This window comes from Heliconius melpomene, chromosome 10 (genome assembly GCF_056956725.1).
Source record: "Heliconius melpomene rosina isolate 202511_hmr_F chromosome 10, ASM5695672v1, whole genome shotgun sequence".
Lineage (NCBI taxonomy): Eukaryota > Metazoa > Arthropoda > Insecta > Lepidoptera > Nymphalidae > Heliconius > Heliconius melpomene.
In genome coordinates this window covers 695,259-719,895 of record NC_140398.1, presented here as the reverse complement: position 1 = coordinate 719,895, position 24,637 = coordinate 695,259, and the positions used below count along the sequence as shown (strand labels likewise).

General features: G+C 34.7%; 2 protein-coding genes and 3 non-coding genes across 7 annotated transcripts in view; all 5 read left to right on the top strand.

Annotated features, from left to right (window-relative positions):
• The window catches only part of LOC146535068 (facilitated trehalose transporter Tret1-like), a 55,970-nt gene extending 48,742 nt beyond the window's left edge, over positions 1–7,228 (top strand). For all 3 annotated transcript variants that reach the window (XM_085191246.1, XM_085191244.1, XM_085191247.1), the window contains 2 exons: positions 699–886; positions 5,160–7,228. In XM_085191246.1, coding sequence (XP_085047372.1) covers positions 699–886; positions 5,160–6,212 — 1,241 coding nt within the window. In that variant the 3' untranslated portion in view covers positions 6,213–7,228. The remainder of the gene's footprint in view (positions 1–698; positions 887–5,159) is intronic.
• Positions 7,229–10,467: 3,239 nt separating this feature from the next.
• Positions 10,468–10,539, top strand: TRNAG-UCC (transfer RNA glycine (anticodon UCC)). Its single transcript has one exon. It is a non-coding gene; the product is annotated as a tRNA-Gly (tRNA).
• A 516-nt stretch (positions 10,540–11,055) lies between these two features.
• On the top strand, positions 11,056–11,127 carry TRNAG-UCC (transfer RNA glycine (anticodon UCC)). Its single transcript has one exon. It is a non-coding gene; the product is annotated as a tRNA-Gly (tRNA).
• Positions 11,128–12,134: 1,007 nt separating this feature from the next.
• TRNAG-UCC (transfer RNA glycine (anticodon UCC)) lies at positions 12,135–12,206 on the top strand. The gene has a single exon. It is a non-coding gene; the product is annotated as a tRNA-Gly (tRNA).
• A 346-nt stretch (positions 12,207–12,552) lies between these two features.
• Positions 12,553–24,637, top strand: part of LOC146535063 (facilitated trehalose transporter Tret1-like) — a 35,965-nt gene continuing 23,880 nt past the window's right edge. Inside the window, exon 1 of the mRNA XM_085191466.1 lies at positions 12,553–12,823. The gene's annotated coding sequence lies outside the window, so the exon portion shown is untranslated. The remainder of the gene's footprint in view (positions 12,824–24,637) is intronic.

Here is a 24,637-nt window from a genome sequence, read left to right as displayed (position 1 = left end):
TGAAATATGTCTCCATAAAGTATTTACTTTTCCTCACTGTTCCGAGGGCAAGGTGATGTACGAAATACGCATACGCGTTCTGAATCTGGCAGAAGGATAAAAATAATTCGACCAGACTCGCTATTTCTGTAAACCACCGACGCTACATTCTCAACTTTTTGGACGCATTTTTTCAATCGTCTCACGTAATTTAGTTTGCTTTCGTCATTTTTAGATATAAAAAAGGATTTCGAAAAATTTTCTTTAAGACTTTCGTTTTTTTTCTTTTGCAGTGACGAAATCCTAAAATCAATTAAATAACCTTTTCAACTATATTTATATAAACCGCGGAGTTCAGATACGCCACTTGTATTTCCTGCAGTGACTACACTGCTATGCGAAAAAAATATATCATGAAATGTAAGCATAACAGCTGTTACATACGGCTTCGTCAGCGTGGTCTATTGTAAATAGCTCAGACTTGTGTAGGATTGCAATTATGTAGGTTACAAGGAAACGATAATTGCGATGTACTCGCAATATAGCCTATAGCACTCCTCGATAACGATAAATATACTATTAAACACATAAAGAATATTACACTTCGTACCAGTAGTTCCTGAGATTAGCGCGCTCACCCAAACTAATTTTTATAATATTAGTATACAGTATGTTTGTTTGCTCTTTCATAATTATTAATAAAAACATCTTTGTTCCAGGTGCCTTAATAGGCGGTATCCTAGGCGGTATGGCGATGAGGTTTGGGCGGCGGAGGGTGCTGCTGATCACCGCCCTGCCCTACACAGTGGCGTGGCTGGCGACGGCGCTGTCTAACAGCGTCAATATGATGTCGATCACTTCGTTCTGTGGAGGCATGCTCGTGTGCTGTATTACCATGATTACTCAGGTAATATTATGGATATATTACAGTATTTTATTTTAGCTTCCCGCCTGCTTCCCGCAAGGAGCAGGCTAGGCAGAAATGTTTAGGTTCCCTTTGTCTACTTCAAAGCTCCATTTTGTCTTTTTACCAGAGTGAGAAAACGAGAATAATTCATTACTCGCTTGTAGTCAGCTACGCTACGCCACGATGGACATATGTTAGTGTTTATTTTTTATATTAGTAAAGAAAAGAGGGTTTTTTTTATGCAGTTGTGTTTTTGGCACTCTGTTATTTACAGTTCATTGAGAAATAATTGCATACAAATACATATTAAGTTGAGTTCAACCAATCAACGAGCTATGTCTCGAAAACGCTAACGCTCGCTCTCGAACGGAGTGTCTTAAAACTAGGCTCCCTCTGCACTGCCATATGCGGGATAAAGCGTGAAGCTAAAAAAAATGTAACACGCAATCAATGAACAACTAAATTATCTTACCCTTTATTATATAATACTAAACATATGTTTGGATATTTAAGTGTGTATTGTTCTTAGATTGACATATTCAGGGCGCAGGTGTTTTCGCTTTATTAATTTCATTAAAACACTACTGTATTAATAAGTAGAGTGGTTTTTTATTATTAACATTAATGCCTGGGGGTACAATGGCATGGAATATGATTTTAAATGCGAAGGTGTGGGATCGATTACGGCTCGAGGAAATGAATTATTTTCATGTTTTCATTTTGGTAACAAGACAAAGAGCGGCGTTGAGTTTCGCCAATCAGTAGGCTATATTACGAAAATTGAACGTAGCGAGGCTACATGCGGGATACAGCGTGAACAAAAAAAAAACTTTTCTAACTTAATTTAAGCTTCACTGAACACTGTGTAATATCTCAGCTTCCTATTCATTGTTACCCTTAAAAGGAAAACAGAAATATTGTTGAATGGTTTATCTGTCTGTCCCACATTAGAGTGTGAAACGGGACAAAAAGTTTCGCGATACAGTTTAAGCTTAATTGTCACCGCGAAGTTAGTTTTAGCTTGCGACTTTGTTTGCAATACTCGTATAGTGGGCTTATTTTTTTACTGTAACTTTTAGAAGCAAGCTTGAGTAGTTCACGCTGTATCCCGCATTTAGCAGGTTAGACTCCCTCTGTCTGTTTTGATGTTCTGTTCCTCACGCACCGCCTAATTTTCGAGATGTTGCGTGTTGATTCGCGGCACTCTTAGTCGTACAGAAAGTACGACTAAGAGTGTGTGATTCTTTCTTATAATAGAAGATATGAAAAAAATAAACCTCCGTGAGGGAATCGAACCCACAACTGTCACATTTACGGTCGGCTGCGCCGTTGAGCCATGACGGTCTCAACAATAATAAAAATATGTAAATAAATAACAGCCTAGATATTAGGAACGGCAAAACTGTCGCTTTTATATATTCACTAGGGAAGTGCGTAATATGATAAGGTTTTTATAACACATTTTAAATAAAATATCGTTACTTAAATCTTAGACTATTATAATTTATTCAATTACACCACTATTTATAGTACATCACTATAATTATATACCGTAACTGTTACTGTATGGTGACTGACATAGGTTTTATACAATGATTGATTGCGGATCACTATATGGGAAATATAAGTTTCACATCCCTTTTTGCATAGAATGTTCAGAGAAGTCAACGGAAACCGTAGATTCTAGCACTAGATATACTCTAAGAATGAATGAGAATAATGTCATAAGCCTATACGTTGCTTTTAGAATAGCAGCTTCACACGTTTTTCCCAGTATCAGTGAACACTCCGTTCCCCACTTTCCGCCAAATTCTAAAGGTATCGCGTGTTGAATGGCGGAACTCTACGCCGCGCTGCGTATCGTTACCAAAGCGAGGTTATGGAAATACTAAATATTTACTTGTGGAATCGAACTCCCTACACTTCGCGTTTTCATCTTGTGCCTCTGCGCAGCGACTGATCTAAAAATAATTTTATTTATCTTTTATATTTAAGATAAAAGTAAGCCTGTGTAATTTCCAAATCGTTTATTAAATATTCTAAATCAAATGTAAGATTTGCTTTTCTTTGAAAAAATAAATTATCGTGTAAAAGCTTATTGCCTGATTTATTGTTCTACAAATTGAGTTTTCAAAGGAGGCCAATCTTATTAAATAAATAGACATTTTTTAGAGGACATCGTAGCGCAGCGGCGCAGCGTCTGACCGTAAATGCGACGTGGTCACGGGTTCGATACCCATTCCGGACGATAAATTGTTATTTTTATTTTCTTTAAAAATATATTGAAAGTGAGATACGGAATGTTTTAAACAATGTGAAGTTTATAAAAATTGTTTAAAATTGAAAACAAAAAATAACGAAGTTTTTAATGCACGAGCATGTCGTGCTCTAGTAGATAAAGCTCGGCGTAGATTAAGTTCGAACCCATAACCACTGTATTCCATTCAAATACCACCACGGTGCTACACTCGAATCGTATATCCTATTCACAAATGAACAGCTAACTTTGAAACACTTGTTTTGACAAGTAATGTCACTACACTTTCACTCATGCATATTCTACTTTGAAGACACTATGCCATTGTATTGCACTTACAATGTTTGTTTAGTGCTTTAGTTTATGAGATATTGAATGAAGACAGACGTACAAAATGAAAATGGGCCTCGTTTTAAAGGAACTTACTTTACTTCAAAGGAATTTTCTCAAAAATTTTGCATATCTAGTTTACATACTAAGCTAAGCTTCTAATTAAAATCCGCCTTTAGTGTATTTTGCAATTATGATAAATTTCAATATTTTTTATTTTTTTTATATAAACATTATATACAGCAGAATAGTTCTCAGAAACTACTGGTTCTAATTTTCATATTTTTTATTTGGGTACTATGAAGTAAGGCCGGCGTTGAGTTCTACCACTCAACACGCAATGCCTCCACAAATTCGGCGGAAAGTGGGGAGCGGAGTGTTCTTAATACTAGGTATCCCCTGCCTACCCTGTTGCGTGTGGAATACAGCCTGAAGCTGCTTTGATTTTTTTATTAAGAAAGGATATGTAAGCTTTATTACGTCACGCTACAGCCAATGGAAGCAGAGTAACAATACGTACTCTTAGTATTTAGATGTGAACACTCTGGAAAAGCCGCAGATAAAAAAAGAAAATAAAATTTAAATACTGACATTCCACAGTGTAAAATTATAATTATAATATACAACTCGAGACGTCCCAACTGTTCAGTTAGTTGGCTTCAATCTAAGCGATAACAAATGCGTTGTAAAAACATAATGAATGCGATGAGAAATAAATTATTTTAGTATCTTTGACACTATCAATCTTAGTATACTGGACTTTTATTACTAAAACATACATACACTTCACTTATTAATAACTAAAGCAATGAGTCATAAGCGGCGTTAAGTTCCGTCACCCTACAGGCAATGCAATCCGGTGGAAATTGGGGAACGAAAGTGTCTTAACCGGAACACTAACACTACTAGTCACCAGGTTCTCTTTCACTAAATAGATAGTCTGGAGCTAAAAAAAGTGTAATATTAGTTTTATCTGTCAGAATGCATGGTACAAAAGAGAGAACCTTGTGTTATAATACTGTTTTCTCTACTTCTTCACTTTTGTCCGAATTATAAACATTACACATTCAGGTACGGAACTCAACGCCTCGATACATCTTTCATATATTTTGCCAGTAAGGAGAAATGAAAATAATTTAAAAAAAGGTTTTTTTTGATACATCGTACCGGAACCTAACACCATGCTTTGTCTACCTGAGTGGGGGAACCTCGAACTGACAACCATAGCACGTGAACTAAATTACATATTTATATTAATAAATATCTTATTTTTATTAGTAAAGTAATAAACTTAGTTTAAACGGCCTCATCTCGCGTCACAATTACATTCAATATTTATGTTAGCTGCTATATTATCATAATATTGTATTATGCATTTGAACAATGCAATGTTGGTCATTGAGACAATACATAGAATTTTTTATGGTTATTACAATTGTTATGGCACACTCGCTCTCGGCTCTTTTGTTCGGGAGATTGAATGTGATGGGTGGACGAAGAGTATAAGCAGGTTATATTATAAGGCGCTTGTAGGTTGCCAGTTCGATTCTTCTTATGAGACGTATGTAGATTTTTTAGGATTTTTCAAGTATCGCCTAAAATTTTTAATTAAATTCTCTAATATAGCAATAACTAAAAATCTAACAAAATGTATAAATTGTAAAACGATTTCTTTCTTTGTTGCAGGTTTATGTCACTGAAATAGCAGTGCCAGAAATACGAGGATGCCTAAGTTCAGTTCTTAAGATTTTGAGCCAAATTGGTATTCTCATATCATTTTCACTTGGAGCATATTTGAATTGGGACCAATTGGCTTTGGTAGTTGCTGCTGCACCGGTTCTCCTCTTCTTGGCTCTTCTATTCATCCCAGAAACGCCGTCTTCACTACTTCTCCGAGGAAAAGAGGATGAAGCGGCAGAATCTCTACAATGGCTCAGAGGCCCAGACGCTGATATCCGACAGGAATTAGCAACGATCAGAACGAACATTTTAGCGAGCAAGCAGTATCATAGCGGGCAAGCTGGAAAATTTAAAGTATTATTATCTAAACGATTGACAAGACCAGTCTTGATTACTTGCGGATTGATGTTCTTCCAAAAGTTCACCGGCGCCCATGTTTTCAATTTCTACGCCGTGCCAATGTTTAAGAAGACTCTTCGAATGATGAATCCACACGGCGGTGCGATAGCCACTAGTGTTGTGCAGCTGTTAGCCTCGTGCCTGTCCGGAATGCTAATAGACAACGTCGGTAGATTACCGTTGCTCTTGACTAGCGGTGTTATGATGTCTATTGCTTTAGCCGGGTTCGGCTCGTATGCTTATTACGATAATATTTTCAGAAACTCAACAGACATGTCCTATATGATGCCTTCGAACCATATGAATCAAGTTGGAGCATATGATTGGATACCCTTGCTGTGTGTTCTAACTTTCACAATAGCGTTTTCTCTCGGCATCAGTCCTATATCTTCTTTATTAATAGGTGAATTGTTTCCTTTAGAGTATCGAAGTACAGGTAGCGCTTTAGCCACCAGCTTCAGTCATCTCTGTGGTTTCGTTAATGTGAAAACAGCTGCTGATTTTCAAGATCATATAGGTTTATACGGTCTCTTTTGGCTGTACGCGTGTATATCACTTCTGTGCCTTCTATTTGTTGTTCTATTCGTTCCTGAGACAAAAGGACGTGAGATTGATGAGATGGACCCCAAGTATGTTGAATCGTTATGTATTAATCGATAGTATTAAATGTAAGTGCCGAATTTACAAATAGACTGAATTTCCTTCTAGATAATAGGTGAGTGTCGAATGATGACACAAATACGTACTTTGTTCGGGACGTCATGTTCAGAACAGCCTAAATCCAGTATTATTGTTTATATTCTAGTGTTCGCCGACAGTGCCTTTACATTTATGTGTGTAGGTGTGAGTAGTTCCTGGTACATCACATTTTTAGAATTTAATATAGAAATAAAAAGAAAATCTAAAAATATATATGTAATAGATGGAATACTTTATAGAAAAAATATATAAATTTCAAATAATTGCAATTTTATAAGCCAAATATAAGATGAGATTTACATATACGTACTGTACAAATCAAATTATTTATAATTGTAGTAGAGCCATTGAAGTCACAAAAGTATATTATATAACTATATAATACGTTGTAAATATGTATAAAATAATTATATAGATTATTATTATTATTGTATTTAAATGTCTATATCTCTTTCTAACGCTTATATTAATTGTTAAATGAAAATATTAAAATAAAAAATTTAGGTAATTTTTGTTGGCAGTATTTGTTTCAATGAAATATATTTAAATAATTATTTGTTAAGTATAATAATATAATGTAGAGTTTTTTATACTAAAATATTTTTTCTTAAATAAACACACCAGTGTTCATGCTTATAAGATCTATTTAAAAATATTTTTATATGCTATTTCGACGTGTCTACGAAAAATGAATTTGTATTGTTAAAAAAATTAAAGTTTCTGAAAATTCTATTTGATAAATAAAAACGGTGCTAAAACGGTGCCTTGTGCGACGCATAAAATATTTTATATATAAATGTTATATCAATGTTGTATATAATAATTAGTTGTAAGTGTAAATAATATAATTATTTATGTACCTATTGTTTTATAAAGTTTTGCCATACGTTAACGGGCAATGAGAAGTCCTGTTAAGTTATTATGACTTGTACTTAAGCTGTGGTGTTTTTAGATGTTTCAATAAAAAAGTAGTTTAACTTTTTTTTTTATTTTGTTTCCCGGTATATATAATGTACATATATTAAAAAGAATAAAGAATATTAGGCCGTCTTGGCGCAGGTGCACAAGCGTGCGATTGTACGTGATGGTTGTGGGTTCGATTTGCAGTGAAGGAAATATTTAATATTTTCATTTTGTCGCTCTGCTCTGGTAATAGAGATCAGCGAAAATGAGGAATGAAATTGTCTTAATAGGAATGGTGTTGGTGTGTCTTAAAGCTATTTTCCCAGGTTCCCTGTGAATACCCCGCTATATGGGGATATAGTGTGAAGATAAAAAAATATTATAATGAAGAAAAGAATTGCATGTCTAATATGCAAAAGCACTTGAAAGGCACCTAATAGAGATTCATTTTCACATCCTACTGCGTTAAAAAAACTTGTAGTCAACACTCAGTCAACAGATACATTTTTAACCATCAAATTCTACCGGAAGTATGAATACTATGCCTTTATGAATCAACCGACCTGTCACAAACGTCGCGGTTGATGAACATATACAATGACTCTAAAATAAATAACTTTTGAATCTTTACACAGTTCTTTTCACAAAAATATATTTTAATATTAAGTTTTCAAGAGGTTAATACGTTAAATATAACACATATTTAATGCGCTATAGAAATAAGCTGATATATCATTATTTAATTCAACATTATGTTCTATGCGCCTATTCGTTTTAAATGGCATGACTTATTATTTAAGTTATTGCTATTTATTTTTTAAAGGCATAACTTCTTATCGGAAAAATCTCTGATACTAATATTTGTTTTATTTTAAAAACGTATGTATTTTGGGCTAGTTGCTAGAGATGTAAAAGAAAGTAGAGTAAGAGAGAGAGAAGTACTACAGATATAAAAATATTCTACCAGATAAACAAAGCTTCTTATGATACCTAACCCACTATAAGAGTATAGCGTTATTAACAATTCTATAGTAGCATTTACCTTTTTACTATATATATATATATATATATATATATATATTATATAATAAGCTTTTACTCGAGCGGTTTGCTACCGTAGTAAAATAGAAATTACTAAGAGATGTGTATGACACATGACATACTTAACTCCGTTAACAGACACAGTGGGTAATGAAGTAATTTCTCCTTCCCGATCAATGGACTATCGCTGAATAGTCAATTTATTCAAAAATTTTAATAAATAAAAAAAAAGTAGGTAAAACAGTTATTCAATTCGTACATATACAATCTGAGATCAGCGTTTTTAATAATAAAAAATCTTCCTATTAATAATATTAGCAAAGATGAAAAGATAAAGAGTTAGAAGATATATAAAGATTATAATATTGATACAATAAGTTATATACTCGTACATAAGTACGCACGTCTATATACAAATAACCAAAATCACTTAAAGCGATAAAATAATTAGTAAAATTGCGCTAATTGTAACGTGATTCAATTGAATCCATTAAAACCAGCAATAAATCAATTAAGCTGTTGGTTTCAAACGAAGTCTGGCGTTTGATTTAAAATCAGTTCTTGAAATTTATGTGTTTCAAGAACTAATTATGAATTGCAATACAACAGAGCGATGTGAGTTAGCGAGTTTATAATAGTACCTACCTATAGCTTGTTGATGACGTCATCGAGTTTTTTTATTTATTTATTTAGGCTTGTAAACAGAGAAAACATGTTTTTTTTGTATATGGGAGAAAATATGGGTTTTTTATTTTTTACTGTTAGGTAAAATACACCATTATACGGACATTGGTGCTCTGCCCATGTCCTTTTCTGCTCTTGTTTTTTTTTGCAATTTTGCTAAAAACTGAGTGTGTTAACTCAAGAACGGAATGTAATACATCATCTTAGTAATAAAACATTCCGTAAATCAATTTTTAAGAGATTATAAATTATAAAGATAAAGCTGACTGTTGTTTTTTTGCAGTTAGTGAGAGACGTGATGTCCTCGGGGCTCCATTAGTGCAAAGTATACGTTAAAAGTCCTGAAATACATTTTTTTCTTATGTTTTATTTTTAGTTTGACAAAAAATAAATCTTAATTTTTATATATTGGCAGCAGCTTCACGCTTTTTCAGCTTTCGCCTAATTTTCGATACATTGCGTGATAAGCGGCGGAACACAGCGCCGCTTATCACGTTTTGTTTTAAAACAGACATTTATAAATTATAACTATAAATATAAAAATCAATCGCAGAAGTGACGATCGAACCCACAACCGTCGCGTTAACATTTACACTTTTTCTTAAAAAGAAAACGTTTTACTTAACCATAAGCTATTAATTAAATTGAATCGCTATCACTTAGCGCTATACATAGGATTTCTGTACGTCACGATTGATTGCTTCTATACGACTGAGATAGCAATAATTTATATAATATGTTAGACAAGGACAGAACTATACTATTTAGTATTTCCATTTTCCACGTCACCGCAGATGCAGTGATCTATGATAATTTTTTGATAAAAGAGATACAAATATGTATAAAAAATATTGACAAAATATAATAATATAAATAGTACAAGTTTAAGATAATAAGAGTTTAATAGAGACCAGTCGTGATGCTGGGGCACGAGCGTGCTACTGACTACGCGACCCTGTGTGTAAGACACTCCGTTCCCATTAGGATACTTTTTCTCCCCACTTTCCACCGATTTCAGTGGCGGAACTCGACACCACGCTTTGCTGCCATCCCATAGCGAAGAAATGAAAATATTAAGTATTTCAATTCCTCCAGTGGGAATCGAACCTACAACCGTTGCATTTACAATCGCACCCTTGTGCCCATACGCAACGACATCCTCACTTACATGAAAGTAGAATAGTTAAACTAAGAATAATTTTGTTGTAGTTACATAACGCTTTATTAGAAAAATATAACGTCAATGGTTACTGCCACGCCATACATCTTTTTATAATATACATATATCATATTTGTTCTCACGATCTCTTAAAGAATAACTGTGATATAGAGTTCCGTAAGTGAGTATTAAACATCTTACTTAGAAATCAACGGAAATAATCAAAGCGCTGTGCCGCTTACTTTTAAACCTTACCAGGTACGTATTATCTGCATGACAGGGCATCTAAGTTCCCTTTTCAATTCAATTTCGATATCTTGAGAGTGGCGGATTCTGCGTCTTGAAATTTTTAAATAGAAATTGTAAAATATTATGTTTGTTACTGTAAAATTAAGGCTTTCAACCAGAAATTTAACAATTTTCAATGTAGCGTCGGTGGTGTAATGGTCAGCATAGTTGCCTTCCAAGCAGTTGATCCGGGTTCGATTCCCGGACGACGCACACTTTTTGTTATAGCACTACTATTAAACATACCTACTATGTTTTTGGGATTTTATCTACTCTCACAATAAGGAGGTAGCCTCCTAAAAAAAGCCTGCAAACTCCCCCCTGTTTTTTTCCCTTACATCATCCTCAATTTTTTTTCAGCTTCAAGCTGTATCCCGCATGTAGAGGTGTAGGCAAATGGATCCAAACATTCCGCTCCTCTCTTTCCACCAAATTCTGAAGACATTGCGTGTTGAGTGGGGGAAAAGTCTACTCCGCGAAGAGGAAAAACAATAAAATATTTTTTTTCGAGTGAGAATCAAATCCACACAAACCCCCGCACCACGACTGGCCTAATTTCTCAATGGAGTCTAATAATCTTGTAATTTACATTAAGCCTCAACAATACGCCTTAATTGCTTCATTGATTACTTGTTTGCATTCGTTCGAGCGTGCTTTGTTACTATAATAGCATTTATTTAATAAAAATGGTACATAACTTAAAATTATATTTAAGTATCTGTATCAAGTGCGTCGGTGGTGTAATGGTCAGCATAGTTGCCTTCCAAGCAGTTGATCCGGGTTCGATTCCCGGCCGACGCACATTTTTTGTTGTGTTTTACAATTTCGAGAATTATCTAATGCTTTTAAAAGAAAAGAACCTCTTTTGCCTTTGATAGACAGGATATTAAGTTTAACTGATTTTTCGAAATAAGATAACGCTAATTTTTTAAGCGTCTAAACAATCACCAGTGGCTTACTAAAGCTGGTGTTCACCAAAAATGTCGTCGGACTGCTTGTACAAAACGCAACAATAATAACTCTATATAAGACTAAATGGGCTAAAATATGCCTACACATAATGACCTATCATGAACATCATCATCACTCAATCACCTCCTAAGTGAAATCAAACCTAAATCTATAACTAAATTTCATATTATACGAGTATAATTAAAATATAAGGTAAAAAACTCTAATTTCCATTTCCTATATAAAAATCGATCCTACTATTGAGCTTTGTTACCACCAAGTAATAATAACATCCGGTCGCTACTTGTAGTGTCTATACTCTTTGTATTGCGTATAGAGTAAGGATTTATAGAGAGTCCTTGGAATATTTTTAACGGAGAACTTTTACTTGGGTTTAAAAAAAATATTTAAAATTGTCTAAAACTTTGAAAGTGATTGTTTGACTCTTGGTACTTTAAATTTCTTGTCTTTTTAGCTTTACGTTGTGAAAGGTGCTGCCGCACCAGCAGGATAGACACTCCGTTCACAACGCACCGCACATTTTTCGAGGCATTACGTGTTGAATGATAGGACTCAACGCCGCGTTTTGTCTTATTACTAGAACGAGGCAAATGAGATAATTAGATAGAACGATATTTAAAGCCTAATTTGATAGAAAACGGTAAGTGGAGAGTCACTACATTCCCTACTATAAGTGTCTGCATACAGAGATTTTATATCTACGAACGCGTAGACGTACGATGAAAAAAATCATAAGATATAATACAAATGAACATAATAAAGTCATTATGTTTATTTAAACAACTGATGTCCAATATAGAATACTTGTGTTATAAAATTTATGTTATTATTATGTGGCGTCGGTGGTGTAATGGTCAGCATAGTTGCCTTCCAAGCAGTTGATCCGGGTTCGATTCCCGGCCGACGCACACTTTTTTGTCTCTTTTTGTGATATGTATGTACATTATGACTTAGCTATTAATTGTAACCTGCAATATAGGTATACATTTTTTTATTTAAGTATATATTTAAAGAAACTGTTACAGTTATTTTTTAAATAATAATTTAGCTCATAGGAGCTAGAGATGTAAAAAATCTACGTCGTACGAAACATCACGTCTAGTTTAACCTAACTCAATGATGCTGTAATATACATATTATTAAAACGTAAAATTAGTCTCTAAGCATACATTAGCCTATACCAACCCCATTTAAGATGTAAACATAAGTATAGTAACTCTGCCTTCCAGGGGATATATTCAGTCGCCGCGGCGCACCGCCGCCAGACGGTCGCTAATTATTGTACGGACGCCATTTTGAATAAAAAATAAATAAAAAAAAAAACAAAAATCAACCCCTGTATGAAGAAAAATTAAAAGTCTCAACAAAATTATGTCAATATAATATAAAATTGTATTTTTATTTATTTTTTCTCATGTCTTAGATTATAAAATTATTGTTTTAAACAATTATTTGGCGTCAAACAGAAAGAAGAGAGTGGGAGAGTGTAATTTGTCAATTCTATTTGCCTTGGAGTATGAATTCGGTGAGTATCGATTGTTTCATACCCGTTGCTTGGTCCGGTTTATCTTTTTTTGGCTTTCGTTATACTTTTAAGCCAATAGTGTTATTTTAATATGTGTTGTATGATATATAGGTAATATTTACTATAAATGATGTTTAAATTTCGGAATATCATATGAATAAAATTTTAAAACATTTTTTTATAATTAAAAAATCTATAAATGTATGAAATTGTACCTACCTTAAAATGTTATATACGTTTACTGACTACATAGTATGTACATATATAACATATGGAAACAAATATCTCGGTACTAATAATAATTATATTATAGAGAAATCAGTAGTCAGGTTCAGTGATCCGAAATGGCTTCATTGAACAGAAATTTTCCTATTGAAGATACACTATACTTTCGAAATATAATATTTATTACAATTTTATTATATCAATCTATGTAGAGTTACTGACAGACAACACACAGATGAAATTACTGCACTCAGCAAGTTGGAAGCGTGTATTTAGATTATGGAAATGTGGGAGAGAAGAGAGATTCCTCGATATTCCTACTCTAATTGCACTCGACAATTAGTGAAATCATAATACCTATGTAGCTTTTTATTTTACCGTTACAACAATAATAATAATGTTTTGTATATTGTATTTACATATAATCTATAGACTATTCTACATCTAATATCATTTATATAATATAAGCTTTGATAAAGATATCAAAAATAGCGTTGATCTCCGCCATACCAGAACCTTCTCTGTCTAATTAGAAAAATAATAAAATATATGTACGTATACAAGTCGTGGTGCGGGACACAAGCGTGCGACTGTAATTGCAGGTTGTAGGTTCCATTTCGACTCGAAGAAATTAAATAATTAATAGGTATTTTTATATCCTCGCGACGTTGAGTTCAGCCACTCAGCGTGCAATGCTCCAGAATTTGTTGGAAAGTGGAAAACACTTCCATTTCTACTGGAAACGAAATATCTTAACACAATGTTCCCATGTTTTCTCTGCCTACTCTGCAATATGAAGATAAAAAAATGCCTTTAGATTAAAATAACCTGTGAATTTTATAAATAAGACTAAAATTTCTAAATCTAAATATAATATGACAAAGCCTAAATCCGCATTGCACTATACACACTAACATAATATCTGGAACAATACGTCACGTCAAAACAAACGCTATCGCTAGCGAGTATCGACTATCGAACCTCCACAGATTTGGGACAAGTCAATCCATTTGTCAGGTAATCGATTAAAACGCACTGACTCAGTTATAAAGTTGTGTACGTCATAATAAAGGGACAAAGTTTGAATCTGTTAAGTTTGTATGAAGTTGGGAACTACTTAAAGTGTATGAAAGGAGTAGTTGGGGGACGGGTATATTGTTTTTTTTTATGTTCTTTCTTCAGGAAAAGGAATAGTTTTGATATAAATATTTTTCGCGGAATACAGCGTGCAGATGAAAAAATAATAATAAAGTATTTTTTTATGTAATACTATAAATATTCTTAAATGTAAGTACTAAGTAATACTAAGTAAGTAGTACTATAATACTAAGTATTTTATAAAATTTTTAAAAGTAGGCAATTTTTAGTTGAATTTATTAAAAAGAAATGCGACGTAATATGAGTTGGAGAGCACCTCAGGTGTTTCACTGAACACTCAATCTTCCAAACTATCGATATTGGATGGTAAAATTGATTTTATTTAAATTTACTTTTTTTATTTTGTGATTAAACTAAAGTACAGCCAGACTAACTATATTTTAAGTAAAATCGGAATAAAATACAACTAAATGTTTTTTTTCCAGTTTCCACTGCATCCCGCATATAATAGGGTAGACAGAGGAAACGTAATGTTAACATACTCAATTTTAGGAACAGTCAGTGTCGAGCGGAGGAACTTACGCCGCTCTTAGTCTTGTTACCATAGTAAAAATAATCTCCATACGATTGGGAATTGAATACAGGTAGTTGTCTGTCTGTAAAAGTAATTATTGTGGGTTCGATCCCCACTCGAGGGAATTATTGTATTTGTTTACCTTGCTCTCGTGGATAAAGTGCGGCGTTAGGTTACTCAATATGCAATGTCTAGAACTTTGGACGGAAAATGGGGAATAGAGTGTACTAAAATTAATTTCATCCATCTCATTTCATCTCTGGATCTTAAGTTAACGCTAGTTAATTCACTCCGTTCCCCGATTTCCGTCCCGTTATCGAGACTGGCGAGAGGCGGAACTAAACACCATGCTTTCCTTGGATGCCAGAGTTACCTTATACTAGTGTAGCACATTTAAATGATAGCTTAATATACCATATACATATACTTACTGTACTTATGATATATCACTACAGTTTGAATATCAACCCCTATAATCCCATATTCATACGATACGTACCTACATACACATTTAACTTGAAGAACCCTCACAGTTAATGACGGAATCTCTTCAAAGTTCTAATCTGGTGTCTAAATCTGAAGTGTCTGTCTGACTGCTGCAAATGTTAGCACAGTCGTTAGAACTCAGTATCTGTTAACAATTTGTCGAGATTTATATAGTTACATCTAAATGTTTAGCTTTTCGATCAAATTTGTTTTATTTTGTTTACTATTATAAAATTTAAAAGTAATAAGTGGTGCATCCCGCATAAGCAAGGTGGCAATGTTAAACTAGTGTTAAAACACTCCTTTCCCCACGACCGCTCAATTTTCGATTATATGTTGAGTGGCGGAACTGAACGCCGCGTTTTGTTTCGTTACCGGAGAGACGAAATGAAAATATACAATAATTCATTTTCCCGAGTGGGAATCGAACTCACATCCGTCGCGGTTAAAGACAGACGCAGTGCATCTGGACGATGAATTTTCCCAGAAACAGAACTCGCAGCCGCTCTTTTCTCACAATTACAGTAAAAATCATTGAAGCATTCTATGATAAATATGAAACTCGATAGAAACGATGTCATCATGTTCCTATTGGATTTTCGCGGAATCAGAATTACTTTAAATACCTATCATGTCGTACTGTGGGATTGAGATACGGCTATTTTATGTAAAAGAGGCTCAACTTAAATTCGCTTATTTCTCTTTAAAAGAAGATTTTTAAATTATCTACTACTTACTACTTTTAACATTTTTATGCAAAACTGATAACACACATTTATTATTATTATTGAGCCCGACGTGGCGCAGGGCACAAGGGTGTGACTGTAACGCCACAGATGTGGGTTCGATGCCAACTCGAAGAATTTGTTAACGTAGCCATTACATCCATTCAATATATACCTATACTTAATTAAACTTTAATTTTAACTTGAAGAACCAGAACTACCGTCACAAATATGTTTTAACTTTTATACATAAATTGTACAAACGATATAACAAAATTACAAATTTCTTATCCTAATCACAGAAATATGAGTTGTACCTTTTTAACTTCAACCTCGTCATATAGAGGCCGGAGACAGAAGTCATGTCGAAAGGAAATAGCCTCCGCATACTCGGCTTGCTCGTCAATTTACCGAACGAATTGACAAATACCTTATGTTGCAGGAGATGGGTAATCATGCTAACAACGTCTACCTACCTCTGCCCGTTGGCTTTACCTGACTTTTTAACTTCTCTCTTTTATAGTAGGGTAGGCAGAGAGAATTTTGTATCAAGACGTTCCGTTCTACACTTTCCGCCTCATATCAATATCATCGTGACGCAGTGGAACAGGGTCTGACTGAAATGCGATGGTTGTGGCTTCAATTCCTATTTATAATCACTCAACAGTATATGTCTTGTCATCTGACAGGAAGTCTTGATACTAGATTCTTTTTGCACACCATGCTATATGAGGGATGGAGCGTGAAGCTAAAAAAACAACTTAGTAAAACATTTTGAGGCTGTCGTGGCGTAGAGGCGCAAGCGTGCGTGGTGCGCATGGTTGTGGGTTCGATTCTCACTCGGGGGAATGAAATATTTAATATTTTCATTTCCACGTTGTGGTAAAGAGACATGACGAGGCAATGGTTCCGCCACTCAACACGCAATGTTTCAAGAATTCGACGGAGAGCGGAGATCGGAAGATTCCCAGGTCCTCTTTGCCGAACTTACTATTTGCAGGATACAGCGCGAAGCTAAAACAAAGAAGAACTTTTATTCAACAATTCCATTTTACTTAAAAAAAATCTTTACAAACAGTTATAATATTAAGGTTACATTAAAAACCAAAATAATATATTGCCTGCAAATTTGTCTGAATACCTCGTAAAAAGGAGACAGTACGAAACGAGTATCAAAGGCTGTCACGGACGTGGACAAATGGTGCCGAGACGTACTGAAACGATGTTCCTATTTGTATTATGTATTTAACGTAAAAATACATATACAGATGTATATGTATTTTTACTTTAAATAATAAAAATAAGGCCATCCTGTGACGCGACGCGACGGTTGTGAGTTTGATTCCTGTTCGATTCACGAAGTGAGGCCGTCGTGGTGCAGAGGCACGAGCGTGTGACTGTAATCCGACGGCGACCCCTCTCAACATGCAATACCTTGAAAATTCGGCGCAATCCTCTGCTTCTCTGCCTACCCTGTTATATGCAGGATACAACGTGAAGATATTAGAGCGAATGAATTATTTTCATTTTACCGCTAACGCAATGTCTGAAATATTAGGCAGAAAGTGGAGAACGGAGTGTTTGACACTAGATTCTCTATGTCCACCTTGTTATATGCGAATGAATGCGAGCGATGCGAAACACTGTTCATGTTCTCGTATGTTCGTACCTAAGGCTATAAATCAAATCGAACCAACTTATTGAAACAATGTAGTATTTGGGCAATTTCTGCTGTAATCTCAGTGGGTTCTCATCTCATTGCGAGATATATATTAGGTATATAGTTGATGTGTTGTTTAGAATTGATTTCATTATAATACTAGCGACTCGCTGGCGGCTACGCCCGCTTGAGCTACACTTCACTTTTAATACAATATTTAAACGTTGAAAATTAAAGTTTTAGCCGATTCAATAAAATAGTTGTTTATAGAAATTTTGTCAAACAAAATTCTATAAATTGACACAAGTTTTTCATATATCAAGAACTGAAACCAACGAAATGAATGCTCATGAACGTTCTATGTATCTAAAAGGATGATTACCAGTGTATAATAGTGAAAACTGCATTTAAATCAACTAAGCAATTTCTGAAATTACCGAGCACAAAGTGACAAAAAAATTAAAATATAATGTTTTGGGTTCTATTTAATGGTTATATTATTTTCATGATGCAATATCTTAAAAATAGGATGACGCGTGGGCATAACTGTCTTAACTCTAGGTTCCCTCTGTTACCCCTACATTATTGCGGAATACGACAAAAAAATGTATGTAGAATTCTAAACCAAGTCATTCAATTTTATGGATTAATATTTTTTACCGAAGGAACAACTGAAATTAATTTAAAACCTAAATAAAACGCAAGAACCCATAATATACGTAAATACATATATTATAATTCCCTTTATTTCAAACGCACCACATATATTTGCTGATGTGGCATTTTCATAAATCAGGGTAAAACCGCATTTTCGCTAACATCGTTTCTAATATCGTGTTGACTTGCCTTCTAAAGGAACAGAGATTTTGAAGGAAATTCAGTTAAAAATTTTTGGTAGAAAGTAACAGCTGCACGGTGTAAACCGTATATATAGCAAGGCAGGCAGAGGTAACCTAGTGATTAAACACTCCGTTCTCCACACACCGCTTAATTTTTGAGATATTGCATCATGAATCCCGGTAGTCAACGTCGCGGAAAAATCGCGGCGTTTATTTCCGCCACTCAACACGCAATGCCTCGATAGTTCGAGTTCTCTCTGCCTGTCCTGCTATGCGGGAAAAAATGAAATTGCTTCATCATCTTACAAATTCTTATACTAAAGAATAAAATTAGAAACTATTCTAGAAACAAAGTGTTTGTCGACCATATCTACAAAACCAACAGTACCTACCTATAGTTACAAAAGAGCGTCAATTAATAAAATAAGTTGGCAGACGGGCGCGCCGCACTGCGACACGCGGAACGTTAAATTCAAATATTCAATATTTTGTACAAACATTTAGTTATTGTGAGTATTTTTATACAATGTCAATAGGCAAAGAAGCTAAAAGCTAGTGTCGAGACACTTCGTTCTCCGCTTGCCGCCTGTAATGTAAACTTTGCGGGTCTTAAGTGAAAGGTGGAAATTAATGTCATGCTAAGATTAAAGTAATTTTAATATACTCGTAATCTCTCGTGAACTGGGGCGGCAAGGTGCAATGGGAACGCATATGATTACAAATGGGACGGTTGTAGGTTTGTTTCGCACACGGGGAATGAATATATTTATTTCTGATAGACGAGGCGTGGCGTTAGGTTCCGCAACTCAACACGTAATTTCTCGAAGATTGGTTGGAAAACGCCGCCGTTACTACCGCTACCCGTTACAACGGTTCCCTATCAAATGCTACATATGCGGGATACAGCAGGAAGCTGCATACCACAGCATGAAGAAATAATCAGTCCCATGACTGGGGAACGAATCCACGCCCTCCGTAGATGCCATCAGACTGAGCAATAGTCACTAGAGATTTTCTGATATGTTTTAAATATGATTCCATTATTTTTTATGAATACTGGATAGGGACAGAGAGCAGATCCAGAATTATCTGTTTTTCGCCCGAATTCCAGACATTGACCGTTTAACAGCGTAACTTAACACCGATATATGTCTTTTGTATCTACGAGTATATTTTATAGAAACACAAAATTTATGAATCTTCTGTAACAATTCAGTAGTAGCATCAATTAATCTAACTAATCTTAACAATGCTATTTAGCGAGTGACTAGTTCTAATTTATTTTCTCCTGTCAAGAGATACTCGTATATATATTATATATGTATAAACAGTATATGTTTATCCAAGTAGGTAGATACTTGAGGCGCAGGGGCAAAAACGTACGATTTTGAACACGCTCGCTCTAGTAACGAGGTAAACTGCGGCGTTGGCTTCCGCTGCTCAACAGGCAATGCCTCCTGAAGTAAAGTAAGAAGTAAGCGGAAAGTAAGGAACGGAGTGTCTTAACACTAGGTTCCCTCTGCCTACCCTGTTATGCGAGAAAAACGTGAAGTTATTTTTTTTATGTAGGGATGCGAGCGAAGTCCAGAGCCGTGCTTTAGTTATTAATAAAAAGTTTTATGTTACAGGTGGTGTAATTTAGCTTATCATATTGTAAGCTTTAAGTTTTAATCCTTCAAAACTCGAAAAAATTTAATAAAACGATCTTTGTACCTATTTCAAGGAGCTAGGATATCTGAATAAAAAATGTAATAATTTTTATTTACAATCTTTTTCTCATTCTTTTGTTATGTACCTATGTATCTAAAAAAATGATATGGATGTGTGACATGACTGACAGACAAAATAGAAACACACAAGCACAAACACTAAGTTAAAATAAAATTTAGCATGTAGGTTTCTTGAGGGGTTTAGGGTACCATAAAGTAAAGCATAAAGAAAGAGGCGTCAGACAAGGAGACCCAATATCACCGAAATTATTCTCTGCAGTTCTAGAAATGGTGTTTAGAAATTTGCGATGGGATGACATTGGGCTCAACATTAATGGAGTAAAACTTAACCATCTACGCTTTGCAGACGATATTATACTGTTTTCGGAGACTCCAGATAGCTTAGAACACATGCTACAACAACTGTCAGATGAAAGTGCCAAAGTAGGCTTAGCAATTAACACATCAAAAACGAACGTTATGACAAACTCGGCTAAAATAGACATTAAAATAAATTATGGACAAATGGAAATAAAATATGTTAATGAATACATATATCTAGGTCAACTATTGTCTACAGAAGATACAATGCAAAAGGAAATAGATAGAAGAATAACAAGCAGTTGGAAACGGTTTTGGTCATTGAGTGAGGTGTTGAAGGACAAGGATATGCCTATTAAAGACAAAAGAAGAGTGTTTAACACATGTGTTCTGCCATGCTTATCATATGGATGTCAAACCTGGTCATTGAACGATAAACAAACTAAAAAAATCAAAATATGTCAAAATGGAATGGAGAGAAGCATTATGGGAGTGAAAAGAAAGGACAAGGTGAAATTACAGATTATAAAGAGCAAAACAAAATTTGAAAACATATACACAACATACAAACGCCTTAAATGGAGGTGGACAGGACACATGCTAAGAGAAAGGATAGAGAAGTGGACACATCTTATTACAGAATGGTACCCGCGTGATAGCAGAAGAAGTAAAGGTAGACCACCTACACGTTGGGAAGACGATTTCAAAAAGATAGCTGGACCAGCATGGACACGAGTGGCGAAGAATAAAATAAAATGGAAAGCTTTAGAGGAGGCTTTTGTCGAAGGACAAGCTGAAAAAGAGAAACCACTTTAGTTTTAGAATAAAGTAAATGTAATTTTTCAGCAATAAAGGCTTATTATTATTATTATTAAAGTAAAGCAATGTTTTCCATTTAGCTTCTTAAATTCCACGCTGACAAAGTTCCAATTACTTAAGTATAATAATATCTATTAATCAATTTTATATCTACATAATATCTATAATGATAATGTACTGATATTATACTTGGTATTTATTCATAATGAATAAAAACGGGGTCACGTTAAAAACTGGGGCACCATAGGATATATAGGTCAAAGGGCATGAGCCGCGTCAAAATCTCAATCGCCCGGAACAAGTGAACGAAATCTGTTTTTTTTATAACACACAAATACTAGGAGGTAGATGTGAATGGATTTTATATTATTAATATGAAAAAGATTAGGCTATTTTAGGTAGAATTTAACGACGAAAACGATACGATGCGACGTTTTCATGACGAAACGTATATAATTCATTCCCTCGAGAGGAAATAGAACAGAGAACCGTCGTTAGAACACAGAAACGAAGGCCTCCTATTTATTATAACAGAAATTAAAAAAAGGAATCAGAAAAAATATAAACACTTTATTTCTTTCATAGCTTTTCAGTTTATGTAAGTTAGAAAACTTTCTCTCACATCGTAAAAGTATGCCATAAAAGGCACAGTCAGCTACATTTTACGATGAAACAAAATTATGAAATACCAACGACGCTCGCGCGGCTTCGCCCGCTTACATTTATTGTTATATTATAGCCAAATTATTCAAAGTGTCTATGTGTTATTCTGATATATAAGCTATATTTCTGAAAAGATTCATATAAATCCGATTACCACTCGGAAAAAACTATTTATTTTTATTTCTTGACTATAATAACAAGACATAGCACGGCGATTAGTTACTTCTTCTCCCTCTTTGTATCATTTCTTTGGGTGAGTTCAAAAGTAATAGTTATGGTTCCACGTTTAGGATAGGATCAGGTCACGTCATATCACTAAAACGGGTGGAAAATGGAGAAAGGAGTGCCTTAATAATATGTTCAAGACGATAGATACGAGAAAAAGCTCGTCGGTGCGTTAATGTAAATGAAATGAAGGTTACATTTAAAATATTCCCAGAGATAAGTTTGCATCCCAACCTTTTCACAATGGCGTAGGCATTAAAATATTCACTAATTTAAATATTTAATAAAATTTTAATACACGATTATATACTTTTTAATTAAAATTGAAATCTACTCTCAAGGAAGTAATGGCGCAACATATGACTGTAAACTGGACGGTTGTTGGTTCAATTCCCTTTTAAGTTAATTAATTATTTTCGTTTCTTCGCTTTGGTAACATGACCTTGAGTTTCCCGAAAATTGGGCGGAAAATGAAGCGACGATGCGGACTATATTTAATACTAAGGCTTTTTGCCTATCTAAGGTTCTAATTGAAAAAATATTTTTATTTATTTATCGAGGAAGATCTCGGGCATTATGAATATGTCATTTACAACTCTAAGTTAGTACGAACTTACGTTTGTCCTATAGTGAAGCCGGGAGTAGATAACAAGTACTGTTGAGGTCAGATATGGCGCAGGGTACAACCACGTGACTGTAAACGCGACACGCGGCCCGATTCCCACTCCCATTTAATAGTTTTGTGGCGTTGAGTTTCACCACTTAACATGCAATGCTTTCGGTTCAGCGGAAAGGGTGGAGCGGAAGTGTCTTACCACTAGGTTCCCAGGTTCCCTCTGCCTATCCTCCTATATGCGGGATACAACGTGAAATTGATAGGTATAGTTAGATTACTTAACTTAGGCCTACCACCATTTGTTGTAAAACATTCAAGAAAAGATTTATCTGAACGTTAACTTTTATACCGCACTGCGTCAGCGATAGCCGAGTCTAGTGAAGAAATATGACCGTAGGTACTGGATGTTGTATCAAATTATATTTACATTGTAAATACTAAGGGAAAACGAAACGAAACTAGCGAAACTACTATCTATGACTGCAATCCCATTTAACAAAATATTTTTGGAACTTTCACTCTGTACGAGTCCTTATAAAGCAGGGTAGATAGATGAAACCTGATATTGCGTCTTGAGTAGCAGTACTCTCCGCCTAGCGCCCATAGTTCTGGTTACAAGAGAGGCCTCTTGCAACCAGAACGAGTATCGTACCCCCAACCGTCGCGTTTATAGTCCGCTGCTGTTCCGATGCACCAATGATTTTGTATATTTGATAGCTTTTGCTTTCGCATTTACCGCGTACTAGCAGGGTAGGCAAGGTTAATCTAGTGTAAAGACTTCGTTCTTCACTTCTTGGTTCCTTTATAGACATTGCTTTTTAACCGGCGTAACCCAACGCCGTTTTGTCTAACTAAAATGGTGAAGCTTCTATATTATGAACTAATCGTCATCTGCAGCTTTGCTGCGTGGTCTTTAAAATGTGTATTAGGTGGCAGAACTCAACGCCGCGCTTTGAATCGTTACCAGAGCGAGGAAATGAAAATATGAAATATTTTACCTATTCCTCAATTCGGAACCAAGTCAACAACTGCCTTGTGTAAATGTTAGTCACTCGTCCACTGTGCAAAGTTGGGGTCAATTTTGGGTTTTAGCTTCACAAATACATGAGAAAGAGCAATTTTCACGATATTCACAGATTTCAAAAGAATATTTCAAAGAAGTCAAAAAAAAGTAGTAAAGCATGTATTTTAGTATATTGTGAATCCAGCTCGCTTTTACGACTGTATTTCACTTTTATTCACACGCTGTATAGCGACCCTCATAAACGTGGTGGTTACCGAAAAGTGAACTGGTATATATGTATGTGTAGATTTCATACATTTTTATTTACCTAGTAAATATTTTTTTATATTTATCGTAAAAAGTATAATCATAGATTTTCATGGTTTCTATGAATAAATTTAAACTAATCTCTATGTTTATGATATAGCAGAGTAGATAGATATAAACTTGCATCTGTCAAGATACTTAATTTTCGAGATAATGCGTGTTAAGTGACGGAATCCAAGAGAAGATAAAAATAATTCGTTCCCCAAAGTGGGTATCGAACCTAAAACAACCAAGTTTACAGTCAGACGCTGTCCACCACTGCGCCATGACGTTCTTGAAAAGTAACAATTAAGAGAATAAAAACATAGTTCTCACTAGGTTACGAGTTCAAGTAACCTAAGTGTAAATTAAGTACAATCATTCCTCAATTAAGACACCTCAGTTCCTCAGTTTCCGCCGAATTCTTGAGGCAGTGCTTGTACTATAGCGGAATTTTACTCGTCACTAAAGCGACAAAATGAAAAAAAATAATAATAATATTTCACTCCCCCGATTGGGAATACAAGTCACAAACTCTAGCATAT